Below are 13,282 nucleotides of genomic sequence, written 5' to 3'. Positions count from 1 at the left end.
CCCCCACTTGCTAAATTGATATTTTTAAAAGGCAAGTCTGACCATGTGTCTTCTCTGCTCAAGAAGGTTCAATGATTCTCACTTACATTTGTTGTTGTTGAGTCATATTGGTTTCAATACTTTCATAAAAACAGAATTCTCCTCAACAGTGACAAGTAAAATGATCACATCCATGAACAGATACATCTCATGTTTGGATTCAGTGATGCCCCCCCATCCCAAGTTTAATTGAAAGACCTCTTCCATTATATTCTAAAGATTTTAATTCCTTTCTTTACCCTATCAAACTTATATCCCTATGTCCCATTCCCTAAAGGTTCTACTCTATATTAAAGAGTAATTAATTATATCACTACATGCTTAATAACCTCTCCCACCCTATAATGATGTTTAATGGAGGCCAATAGGAAAAATGCAGCTCCACTCCCAAGAAACATGTGTTTATAAACAGTCTGCATAGCAAATGTGCCAAATAGTTTACCTTAATGGATAGTGACTTAGGACTACTTTTAAAAATTGGTTTTATAGGTCAGTGGGAGGGATTTCATGGCTGGAAACATCTCTAATCACATTATATATGTAATTGTGAATTCTGCCTTTATATATACATACATATACACATACATATATATGAGAAATATTAGTAAATTTTTGTTTATTCCAGGTACTTTATCTTCTGTTTTTCTTTATTTACTTAAAAGGTTTGTCCATTTGGTGCTACAACCAGCAAGGTGATTTAGTTATTGGCTAAACTCACATTAATATAAGAAAACATTCAACTTAATTATTTGATTTCTAGACAAAGACAAAACAACCACACCCACATTTGTACTCCCATCTGTATACACACACACACACACACACACACACACACACACACACTGTAATTAATTGGCAACTTTTGGACTTTTCATTTAGTTATTCAAAGAAAAGTAAGACGAATTTCCTTGTCTGTGGTACTGAATTTCCACCTTCATCATTTGAAAGCTGGGGATTGCTCTACTAAATTTCCCTGGAAGTTTATTTCACTTTAAGGGACTATAATCCTTCCAAATCCCCGAACTCCTACACTTAGGGAAGTCCTAATATCTATAATGCTTTTGATACTTTTGTTCTGTAATGGGTCTCTTAAAGACTATGTGTTCTTGAGGTAACAATTCAGGTACTTTTAATAACTCCCAAAGCTCCTTTGCTACCAGTGACACCGTCCTCAATTCTGTTTTCAGAATTTGGCCTCATCTTATTCTCCCTTGGGAAAACCTCACCTTCCCTCCCCTGGGCCATGTCTGTGTGTCTGGAGGTCAGGGAGAGGTTTGAAAATGTAGGGGAGTGTGGAAAGTGTGAGATAATATACTCTCTCTCCCATCCTGGGTTAGCGGTAAGTAAGGGACTTGGGCATCCCCCTTCATGTCATACTAAGATGATGGCCGAGGACTTCCCAGAAACACTTACAAGGGTCATAAAGGAACACAGGAAAAGTCAGGCTGCAAGCAGCAAATTCCTGTTGCTTTTGGAAATCAAAACTCTCAGTGACCAGATATAGAACCAGATGTTTTCATTTGGAAGGAGGGTGGGGACAGAGAATATGAAAAATTGCTGGCCTTTCTTATACAACAAAGGGGAGATTTCTTTTTTTTTCTTTTAACAAAAGACAGATGATTCCTAGCTCTGATATGTTTTTCCCTTAGGGCTTTTTCATTTCTAGCTGTGTTGAAAGGACTCTGGATGTTGAGGACCTCAGTTAGAGTCACTGTATCACAACCAGGAGTATAATGTATATGGTACAGGTAGTAGTTGTCTAGACAGAAAGTTTCACCCATTTCATTGTTCTTTTCTTTTCATTGTCTTTCTGTGTCTATGGGATGGGTATTCTGGGTGAACATCAGGAAAATATATGAAGCTCTGTGGTGACCTTGAAAATACGAAATGGCAAGTACCTATTCCGTCTGGGTTAGATATACATGAAAAACTTAAGAGATGACCACCTACCTTATGAATAAGTCATTACTGAGTATCTTACTGGAAGTAGCTACATGAAGAGTAGAGGTAATGAATGAGTAAATTAATGACTTTGTTGGAATTAAGGGTGGAAGTTGAAAAAGATAATTTGTTGGCAATATATAGGGAGTGTGATATTATGAACATTTACCTCCTTACACATAAGAAAAGCAAAGCTTTGAGCAGAAAGGGAATAAACATTTATTAAGTGCCTACTCTATGTCAAGCACTGTGCTAAGGGCTTTACAAATATTTCATTTGATCTTTGTTGACAGCCATAGAAGGTAGACACTATTATTTTCCCCATTTTAACTGAGGCAGATAAAGATTAAGGGCCTTGCCCAGCATGACACAGCTATTAAGTGTCTGAGGCTAGATTTGAATTCAGATATTCCTGACTCCAGCCCAGACCTCTGTCTGTACCACAAAGCTACTCTTAAGGAAGTAAAACTAATTGACTTTACTAGTTTAGAGGAAGATTAGGGATCACAAGTTTGGAAATGCATGGGTCACACAAAGAGATTTATGAAGTACTTCCTTGAAACAGAGGATCATGAATTCATAAATGTTATATACAATTCCTACTGGCTTTTTGCCTTCTATCTCTTTCTCTTAGTCTACTTAGTCCTCTTTCTATCTTCTCCCTTCTTCCTTCTCATTTTTCCATCCTTTTTGCTCTTCTATTCCCATGGCTCAATTGTCCTCCTTTCCTTTTACCTTGACCCATCTCCATTTCTTTTACTTTCATGACATCTTGAATAAAATATAAATTTTAAATCCTGCTGTTCTTGTTAGGGAGATAGTATTGTCTAACAGTTTGCATCCTGGATTTGGAATGGAAAAAAAAAACCTTGGTTTCAGGCTTACACTGAATAGCTATAGGAACATGAGCAAGTTACTTATTGTCTCTGAACCCTGGGCAACCCTCTAAAAACATAAATTACAATCTTTGTTGAAGTGAATTCTCAAACCTATGAAATCATAGCTCATTAATATATTGGCTTTCCTGGTGATGCTTCTAGAGTACTTTAGAATCCTCACACTCTCCTTTTTCTCTAATTTTCCTAATGGCCTCAACACACATACATTATTTGCCTCAGTTTCAGTAACTATTCCTCAGGACCCTGCCATCTTTGAAGTGTGTTCTTGAAATAGGTGACAGATGGGATAGTAGTTTGGTTAACAACTGAGAGAGATCCATACAATTTACTATATCCTATCTTGTTGTGGGCAAAATGTGTGTGTAGAGTGAGTTAGAAGTCATTAGATGATAAGATATCAGAATTGTAAGTTCTTTGAAACAAGGGAATGTATTTCTTTATCCTCTACAATTCCTAAAACTTAATAAAAGACTCAAGAAAAGTTTGTGGAAAGGAATTGAATTATAGGAGGAACAAAGTGAAATTGTCAAATTCGGCTTCCTCAAATCACAAATGAAAAAATGGAAACAGAGAGGAGGTATAGTTAGTAGCAAATTGTGTTAATACTCAGATCTTCTGATTCCTGACTTAAGGACTTTTAACTACACTAAGAATTTTGTTTAATGTATGCATATGTGTGTCATGCTTGAAGATAAAGAGGAAATGTTGACTTCCATTAGTGAGATTGTGAAAAGACCCTAAATTCAATTGAGAATATCATACCCAGGAACATGAAACATTATGAAGGGAATTTATTAATTTTGAAATTTTATTAATCATTTGTACCAGATAGATTTGGGCAGTATTATGCTAGGAATTTGGATTTGTCTTATTTTCTACCAGTTATGTGACTTTCTATGGAATGCCCAGTCTCCTGCTTCTGTTCAGCACCACCCACTGGCAATTGGTATCGATTGCATCAGGGTCTCCTCCAGCCTTGGCAATTTGTAACAGCATTGCTTTATTTCTTTCCTCCCTCTCTCCCTCCTTCCCTTCTTTCCTCCTTCCCTCCCTCCCTTCTTTCCTCCTTCCTTTTCTTCCTTCCCTATCTCCTTCCTTCTTTCCTTCTTTTCTTCCCTCCTTCTCTCCTTCCTCCCTTCTTCCCTCCTTTCCTCTTTTTCTTTCTTTCTTTCTTTCTTTCTTTCTTTCTTTCTTTCTTTCTTTCTTTTTTCCTTCCTTCCTTCCTTCTTCCTTCCTTCCTTCCTTCCTTTCCTCCCTCCCTCTTTCCTTCCTTCTTTCCTTCCTTCCTTCCTTTCTCCCTTTTTGCAAAGCAATTGGAATTAAATGATTTGCCCAGGCTTACACAGCTAGCTATGTAAACTAGAAAGTGTTAAATATCTGAAGCCAAATTGGAACTCAGGTCCTCTTGATTCCTGTGCCAGTGCTCTATCCACTGCACATCTAGCTGCCCTCATTCTTTTTTTCTCTAGCCAATACTTCATACTTCTACCAGAGTAATTGTCCGTCTGCCAAGATCATGTCAATAATTCTCCTTGAAATTTTTCATTAGCTGTCAATTGTCTACTGATTAAAGTTCAAACTCTTTTTCCCACAAGTCAAAGATTCCCCCAATCCAATGTCACCCTTTCCAGCCTTTACAAAGTCTTTTCAGCCTTATCTCCCATCACTCCCTACAATAAACTTCATGCTCCAGCAAAACTAGCTGATTCTCTGTCTTCAAAATAAATTCCCTTCCACTCTCATTCCTCCATGGCTTTGTTTCCCTATGCATAATAAATTTTTCCAGGCATGGTGGATGTTCAAAGGAAAAGAGGACTTGGGGATAGAGGACTTCAAGCAACTCCCTTCACCTTTTTAGGCCATAGTTTGTTAAACTATTAAATGGAAGGATTGAACCATCTGGCCAGAAAGTCCCTGCCAGCTCTAAATCCATAATTCTGTGATTCTTTCATCATATGACCTCCAGCTATCTTATGTAAGTAGCTGACAATTCTTCCTTTAGTCTCTGCCTATTAATACGAATGGATTCAAGAAAATATTACTGTCCCTTGTTTGCTATAGCATCTCATGACCTTTACTTTTCTTTCTCACTTGATAAAGAGGCATGCCTTTATGCTTTAAATTCTAATTATTTGAGTTTTACACATTTTATGTAGTTGTCTAAGGCAATTTAAACTTAAACTGTGGATATCAACCCTGTATAGGGTACCATAACTAAATGTGAGGGTCTTGAAAAACTTAGCAACAGTAAGATATCAAATATTCCAGCAAGATTTAATTCTTTATGTAAAAATGAACAAGCACATCCAACTCATTAGTATGCAAATTTGTTTTCATCTTTTATAAATGGTAAAATGATATATATATATACATATATCAAAGAATTATTTTAAAATGAATTTCTTTATGATTAATTATCAATAAGTGTCTGATTTGTATACCTATATACCCAGGATTGAGTAAAAATTGCTCAGGGAAAAGGAATGGAGAGTAGAAAAAGTTTAAGAAGGTTTAACTAAAATGAAAAGTAAAAGACTTGATCCTGTCCATGGTGCTGACTAGACAGCTTGACATTTAGGAGCCTTTGGACTGGTTCTTCTAAACCAAAAAAGGTTCATGTCCTTTGAAGGGATTGTCACACTTCCTGATACTTCTGTTTCTATACCTCAGTAGCCCTACAATTTGTAATGTTCTTGGTGGTTTTATTCTATAAAAGGCCATTGAAAAACTGTGTGATGCAATAATTTAGGCACTTTTTTTCTTTTAATAAATCCCACTGTTTCTCTGCCCCTGGAAATGCCATGCTCAGTTCTCATTTTTGAATTGAACCCAAACCTTTTCTTTCTTGGGCATCCTCCCAGATGTAATGCCCAGCCTGTATATTCATGTTACCTTGGGGTAAACATCAGGGAGATGTTGAAACTGTAGGATGTCTTTGAGGATGTTAAGTCCTAAATCCCATCTTTCATTCTGAACTAAAGGTAAGTGAGAGATCCATAGAATCATATTATCACCCTCCTTTTTTTCTGATTTGTTATTGGGGGTCCAAGGCAATACCTAAAGAAGGCCATGTGTTTGTAAATATTTAACATTAATATTCAATGTATGCTTTTAAATATAATCTGCATTATTTTCTTTCCCCCAACTTTCTTAAATTTAGGCAATATCAAAACAATAAATTAAGTTCTGATTTTTGTAGCATTTTCTACATTTGATTTTAATAATGTAAATATTCAAAATGAACATTTAACAGTTGGCTCTCTTGAGTCAATATGAGCTGACTCCAGCACAGCACTGCAAAATGTCAGAGGTGAAGGAAATGAGGGTTGAAGTGCCTTTGGTGGGAATGTGGAAGGAAGTTGGAAGACAAGGATGGAAAGTGATGTGTCTAATTTCTGTTGATATGGGAACCGAGGCTTTCAGTAAACAAACACAGAACCAAATTTATGAAATGGAAGGAGAATGTGGGACAGAAGATATGCACACTCACAGGTCACACAGTGGATATTGTCTCTTCTAAAAAAGAAGAACACAATTCATAGACTTCACATATAATTTATATCATCTCAAGTCAGTCCTCTATCTCTGTTTGTCAGCCTCATTTTTTCACATTCTCCATCTTCTCCCCACTTTCCCACTTTTTCTCTGATGCAGGCTCTTTTTCTTTTCTATCTTTCTTCATCCATGTTTTCTGTCTCTTCCTTTTCATATATTTCTATATTGTTCTCTGTTCTCTACTGTCCTCTGTTCTCTCATATTTCATTAATCTGATTTGGTATTAATTCCCAATTTATTCTTTTTCTCCAACTTATTATCTTATTTCTTATAGTATTTTATGGCTCCTTCAGATTAGATTCAGAATCCCCTTTTTCTATTTTCCCTTGCCTCATTGTTTTCATCGTTTCAGCATAAAAATGTGCACTATTTTTATTTATCTCATGGAATATCTCCACTTTCCTATGTTTTCTGAGAGACAATTGAGTGATAAGTTGGAGATTGGTTTAGCATCTCAAAAACATCTGTTGCCCTCATGCTATCTTATCCTGCTCTGTGTCTCTCCCTGAGACCCAATCTTACAATGTTCATGTAAGCAGAGGTCCTCCTTCAAAGAGCAGCTTGAAGAAGGATCCTCTAGGAAATCTTCTGTGATTCTCCCCCAGCTTCTACCTCCATAATTTTTTTTCAGATCTATTTACGTGTCTTCACTCATACTGCCATCATCCCAGGTAGGGTCCTTATCACCTCTCACCTGAAGTACCAAAATTGCTTCCTGATTATTTTCCTTGTCTCCTGTCATTCTTCTCTTTAATGCATCCTTCACAACAGCTATGAAAACAATCTGCTAAAAGTCCAGTTTAACTATGTCATTCTGTTACTCAAAATCTTTCAGCGCTCTTGAATTGTCTTTAGAGGAAAATAAAAACTCCAGTAGCCTGACATTTAAGGTACAATCTGACATCAATCTATTTTTAGCCTAATTTCACATTACTTCTTTTATATATGCTTTTTATATGTATGTACATTTCAAGCTAACTAGCTTGATAGTTCTTCCTTGAAAGGAACCTGATATTTCTTGCCTCAAAACGTTCATACAAACTTTTCATATCCCATCCCTGAACTACATTATTTTCTACTGCCCCATCCCACTTTCAGGTCAAAGCTATAAGATTCTTTACCTTCCTTCAAGTTTCAGTTCAGGCATCACCTCTTCTGTGTAGTTTTCCTTGAATCCCCTAGTGCTCTTTGTTCAAACATTCACAGAACACTTTTTTGGATTTCTCCTTTGTTCCCTCTGCTTCCTGTCTTATACTTCTTTGTGTACATTTCCTATCTTTCATCTCAAGTAAACTGCTAGAAAACATCAATTATTTTATTTCTCTTTTTCTATCACCAATGATTATCATAATACCTTGCAAATTGCAAAGGATCATTCAATATTATTTCAGTTGAAATGACCACATTGGATTCAGATCATACTTCCACTATGTATTATCTCACCACTTTTTCTTTTTTTAATATACAAATTTCTGTTTCTTGACCTACTTGGTAACATTCTCTTAGACATTACACCTAGAACCCTCCATCTTGAAAAGCCCTAGAGAAACAATTCTTCTTTCCCTTTTTTATCCTCCTCCTCCCTAATACTTGAGCTTTTCAAAACAGGAACTTTATCCATAAAGAATGATAGGTTAATTTTTTTTTACTGATTCAATAAATCTTAACCCTTAAGATTCATCAGGACAAAGTATGGGGGTTTATCACCATCATCATCATCATTATCATCATGATTATTAATGGTTTGTTTTCTCTATAGGTGTGTTAGAAAGATTCTATGGAAGCAGGGAATCTCACTAGCGTGACTGAGTTTGTCCTCTTGGGACTTTCACAGGCTCAGGAGCTACAGGGTTTTCTATTCCTTGTGTTCCTAATTGTCTACATAACAACGATTACGGGCAACCTCCTCATTATAACTATAGTGACCTCTGACACTCGACTCCATACTCCCATGTATTTCCTTCTCCGGAACTTGGCTGTTATAGATCTCTGCTACTCCTCAGTCACTGCCCCCAAGATGCTGGTTGACTTCCTATCCAAGGCTAAAACCATCTCCTACCAGGGCTGCATGACTCAGATCTTCTTTTTCCATCTCTTAGGTGGGGGCACAGTCTTTTTCCTCTCAGTGATGGCATTTGACCGCTACATTGCCATCTCCCGGCCTCTCCATTATGTTACCATCATGAATCCTCAAATGTGTTTTGGGCTAATAGTGGCTGCCTGGGCAGGAGGCTTTGCCCACTCCATTGTTCAGCTCGCTCTCCTGCTTCCCTTGCCTTTCTGTGGCCCCAACATACTGGATAACTTTTACTGTGATGTTCCCCAAGTCTTGAGACTTGCCTGTACAGATACTTCTTTTCTGGAGCTCCTCATGATTACCAACAGTGGGATGCTAGTACTTATTTGGTTCCTCATCCTCCTGGCTTCCTACACGGTTATCTTGGTGATGCTGAGCTCTCACTCAGGGGAGGCAAGACGCAAAGCCTCTTCCACTTGTACCACCCACATCATTGTGGTGTCCTTGATTTTTGTGCCATGTATCTACATCTATGCCCGGCCCTTCACCTCCTTCCCTATGGACAAGGCTGTCTCCATCAGCTACACAGTCATCACCCCCATGCTAAACCCCATGATTTATACCCTCAGGAACCAGGAGATGAGATCTGCCATCAAGAGATTAGGAAAGTATCCAGTGATTTGTAGAATGAGTGAAATTCAGGCTAGTTGACTATGGGTAAATCATTTTACTTCTTCCAGCCTTAGAGTCACCCATATAGAAAATGAGCAGCTATATCCTATATCTCCCTTAACATCTACTCTAATTCTACAGTTCTACACAATATCATGCATAGGGATATTGGAAAGATAGAGCAAAAGATGCATAGATTTTCTATATAAAAATTCCATGTAGATATAAAGTATAGGATATAAACTATATAGTATATTGATTATGGTGAAGAGCCATTTGTGACATTAATACAAATTACATAGGGAAATGACTTCCTCTTCTCTCTTACTTATCATCATGTTACAATTCTTCTTACCTGGTTCTGTGAACTCAAATCCTGGGCATATCTGAACATATTTGCATCTTCTCATTTCCCAAATGCTTCTTTGTAGGGCTGTGGAACATACTATTTTTCTTTCTAATAATTCGTATTTTATGCAGATAGCTTTTCTAACAGGAGCTTAGGAGGCTTCATGCTTAATATAAGGGGTATTGAGTGGACAAGAAAATTGTGACTCAGAAAATGTATGTGAGATGTTATGTTATGAAGAAAAGAATATAGCTTTGAGATCTCCACAAATGTCTGTTGGTCTTCCTTGTGTCTTTATCTTTATTTTTGTTTTTTCTTTATTTCTTTATTTCTAGTTATTTCTCTGTGTTTCAACCAAAGGAATTGGTGAATATGACTTCTGAGATGTCCATACTATTCAAAAGATATAGCTCTGAGGTTTTCTCCACAAACGTCTGTTGGTCCTCCTTATGTCTTTATCTTTACTTTTGGTTTTTTTCTTTACCTCTTTGTTTCTAATAATTTCTCTGTTTCAACCAAAGGAATTGGTGAATATGACTTTTAAAAATTATAGCTTTTTATTTACAAATATATGCATAGGTAATTTTTCAGCATTGACAGTTGCAAATCCTTTTGTTCCAACTTTTTCCCTCCTTCCCCTCAACCTTCCCCCAGATGGCAGGTTGACCAATACATGTTAAATATGTTAAAGTATAAGTTAAATACAATATATGTATACATATCCAAACAGTTATTTTGCTGTATAAAAAGAGTCGGACTTTGAAATGGTGTACAATTAGCCTGTGAAGGAAATAAAAAATGTAGGCGGACAAAAATAGAGGGATTGGGAATTCTATTTAGTGGTTCATAGTCATCTCCCAGAATTCTTTGCCTGGGTGTAGCTGGTTCAGTTCATTACTGCTGTATTGGAACTGATTTGGTTCATCTCATTTTTGAAGTGGGCCACGTCCATCAGAATTGATCATCATACAGTATTGTTGTTGAAGTAAGTAATGATCTTCTGGTCCTGCTCATTTCACTCAGCATCAGTTCATGTAAGTCTTTCCAGGCCTTTCTGAAATCATCCTGTTGGTCATTTCTTACAAAACAATAATATTCCATAATATTCATATACCACAATTTATTCAGCCATTCTCCAGTTGATTGGCATCCACTCAGTTTCCAGTTTCTGACCACTACAAAGAGGGCTACCACAAAACATTCTTGTACATACAGGCCCCTTCCCCTTTTAAAAAATCTCTTTGGGATATAAGCCCAGTAGTAACACTGCTGGGTCAAAGAGTATGCACAGTTTGATAGCTTTTTGAGCATAGTTCCAAATTGCTCTCCAGAATGGCTGGATGGTGAATATGACTTCTAAGCTATCCATAATATTCAAAAGCTTGTGAAGAAGGCAAAAGGTCCTGAAGAACTATAAAAGGGCAAAGGTTGTCCCACTTTTCAAAAAAGGAAAGAGAAAAGAGCCCCAAACTATATAGGTCAGTAAGCTTGACCTCAATCCTGGCAAAATTATAGAACTAACTTTTAAAGAGATGATTAGTAAGTATCTGGGAAAGAAAGTATTAATCACACAAAGTCAGTATGGCGTCATTGAGTAAAAGTTCTCAAACTAACCTCATTTTCTTTGTTGATAGTATTTCAAAATTGGCAGATCAAGGGAATGTAGTAAATATAGCTAACACAGAATTTAGTAAAATGTTTAATAAGGCAACTTCTGTTATTTTTGAATTAGATTACTACTAGGATTCTAAAGGATCTTGACGTGCTAGAACAATGGATAGAAGTTGAAAAGTATCAAGTAAAAAATGTCATTGAGCCTCGAGGTCAGATAACTTCCTAACAATTAAAAATCATCCAAAATTAGAATGCATTATGTCAGGAAACTGCCCCTCACTGAAAACCTGGAAAAGTGTGTAACAAGTTTGGGGGATGTTGTAGTGGTAATTCTTTTTGGAGCATGAGCTAAACTAGATAGCAGACTCTACAATTTTATAGCTCTCTCTCTCTCTCTCTCTCTCTCTCTCTCTCTCTCTCTCTCTCTCCCCCTTTCTTTCTGAATAATTGCCTTATCAAAAACTATTTTGGAGTAAATAGAAGACAATAACAGCAAGCATATAGGCAACAAGTATTTCTTAGGCACTTACTATTGCTAGCATGGTGTCTAAGTTTAGAGTTATAAGCAGAAGTAGGAGGGGAATAGAAGATAATAAATCTGGGCCCCACTCCAAAGTACATATTCAAAGAGGAATTCACCCTTGGGGAAGAGTGACAGGATGTTCCAGGGTAAGAAGATAGCTGAGATATGGTGATAAAAGTCTGAACAGTTAGGAGCAGAACTAGGAAAGGAATGAAAAATGGCTAGCCTGGAATCTTGTCCCAAATGATGGATCTTATCAATGGGAGAAAGAGACTAGGTTGTTCCAGGGGATGTTCCAGGGGAAGAGGTAGCAAAGGAAATGTGATAAAGTTCAGAGAGTCAGAAGCAGAGCTTGAAGGGAAAAGATGATACCTAATGAAATAATTTAATTAATAATATGATGTGATAATACATTACATTAATTATAACATGTTTCATTCACAATAGGATATTTAATAAAACAATTTAAATTATCAATATACATTTATATCACCCTTTATAGTTCCAGACCACTTTACTCATAACTGTCTGGAATAGGTTATGTGACATGATATTATTGTTTTTATTATCCAGAAGAGGAGACTGGTCTCATTAAAGTGAAGTGACTCATTACTAGTCATACAGTTAGCTTCCGAAATAGAATTTCATCCCTGGTTGAAATCAAGAGCTACAATCTTGCCACCATGCCATCCAAAGTGCTTTATACACATATACTTTGGTACATGTATGGTTCCTTCAACTATAAAAGTTATGTAGAGCAAGTAATATTACCCCCATATTACAGATGAAGAAACTGAGGCTCAGAAAAGTTAGGTGAGAGTCATAGAGTATTTAAATTGGAAGAAACCACAAGGGTTAGCTAGGTCAACACATAGCTGAGTTACGAATCTGCTCTACACTTGGAATATCATAGATGTTCATTTAACTTTCATTTCAAGATCTCCAGTGATGGGGAGCCCATTATCTCCCAAGGTAACCAATTCTGATTTTTTATCCTAACTCTCTAATTGTTAGGAACATTATGTTGAATACAAATCTATCCTTTTGTAATTTTGATGTCTATCTTCATTGTTCTCTCTGCGGATAGGCAAAATAAGCCTAACCTTTCTTCACATACTAGTCTTCAAACATAAACCAACATTGATAATATTCTCCTTAAATCTTCTCTTCTCCATGCTAAATATCTTCAGTCCCTTCAAGCAGTCTTGTTTAGCACTGTTTCCAGTCCTTAACTATTTTTGATAACAGATTTGTTAATCTGCTTTCCTAAAATGTAAAGTCCAGATGAGATCACAAAACTCTAGACATGGTCTTATTAAGGCAGAGGCCCATGGGACTCAATTTTTCATTCTCTACACTATTAATCATGCAATCTTAATTTGTATTAGCTTTTGGTGACTATATCTTACTCAGGTTGTATTATGCTAAAACTGCAATTTCTTCCTTACATGAACTTATATCAAACTTGAATTTTTCCATTTTATTTTTGCATTTGGTTTTCTTTTTTGCCCTAGAACTTGCAATTTGTATTTATTAAAATATATCACATTAGGGCAGTGAGGTGGCGCAGTGGATAGAGCACCAACTCTAAAGTTAGGAGGACCTGAGTTCAAGTTTGACTTCAGAAACCTAACACTTCTTAGCTATGTGATTCTGGGCAAGTCACTTAACCC

General features: G+C 36.6%; 1 protein-coding gene across 1 annotated transcript; it reads left to right on the top strand.

Moving 5' to 3' along the window:
* Window positions 1-8,211: 8,211 nt before the first annotated feature.
* LOC127558728 (olfactory receptor 4D1-like) lies at window positions 8,212-12,209 on the top strand. Its single transcript, XM_051991998.1, has 2 exons — window positions 8,212-9,119; window positions 12,188-12,209. Exons 1-2 carry the CDS (start codon window positions 8,212-8,214, stop codon window positions 12,207-12,209), a joined length of 930 nt encoding a protein of 309 aa, XP_051847958.1.
* The last annotated feature ends 1,073 nt before the right edge of the window (window positions 12,210-13,282 follow it).

Source organism: Antechinus flavipes, chromosome 4 (genome assembly GCF_016432865.1).
Source record: "Antechinus flavipes isolate AdamAnt ecotype Samford, QLD, Australia chromosome 4, AdamAnt_v2, whole genome shotgun sequence".
Classification (NCBI taxonomy): domain Eukaryota; kingdom Metazoa; phylum Chordata; class Mammalia; order Dasyuromorphia; family Dasyuridae; genus Antechinus; species Antechinus flavipes.
Note: the sequence above shows the minus strand (reverse complement) of the source record. Positions and strands in the feature narration are given on the sequence as shown.

Excerpts from the sequence above, each read along its gene's own strand:
- LOC127558728 (XM_051991998.1), top strand. The coding sequence starts at position 8,212 with ATGGAAGCAGGGAATCTCACTAGCGTGACTGAGTTTGTCCTCTTGGGA. Across the intron at positions 9,120-12,187 it reads GCCATCAAGAGATTAGGAAA|GAGACTGGTCTCATTAAAGT; the intron begins GTATCCAGTGAT and ends TATCCAGAAGAG.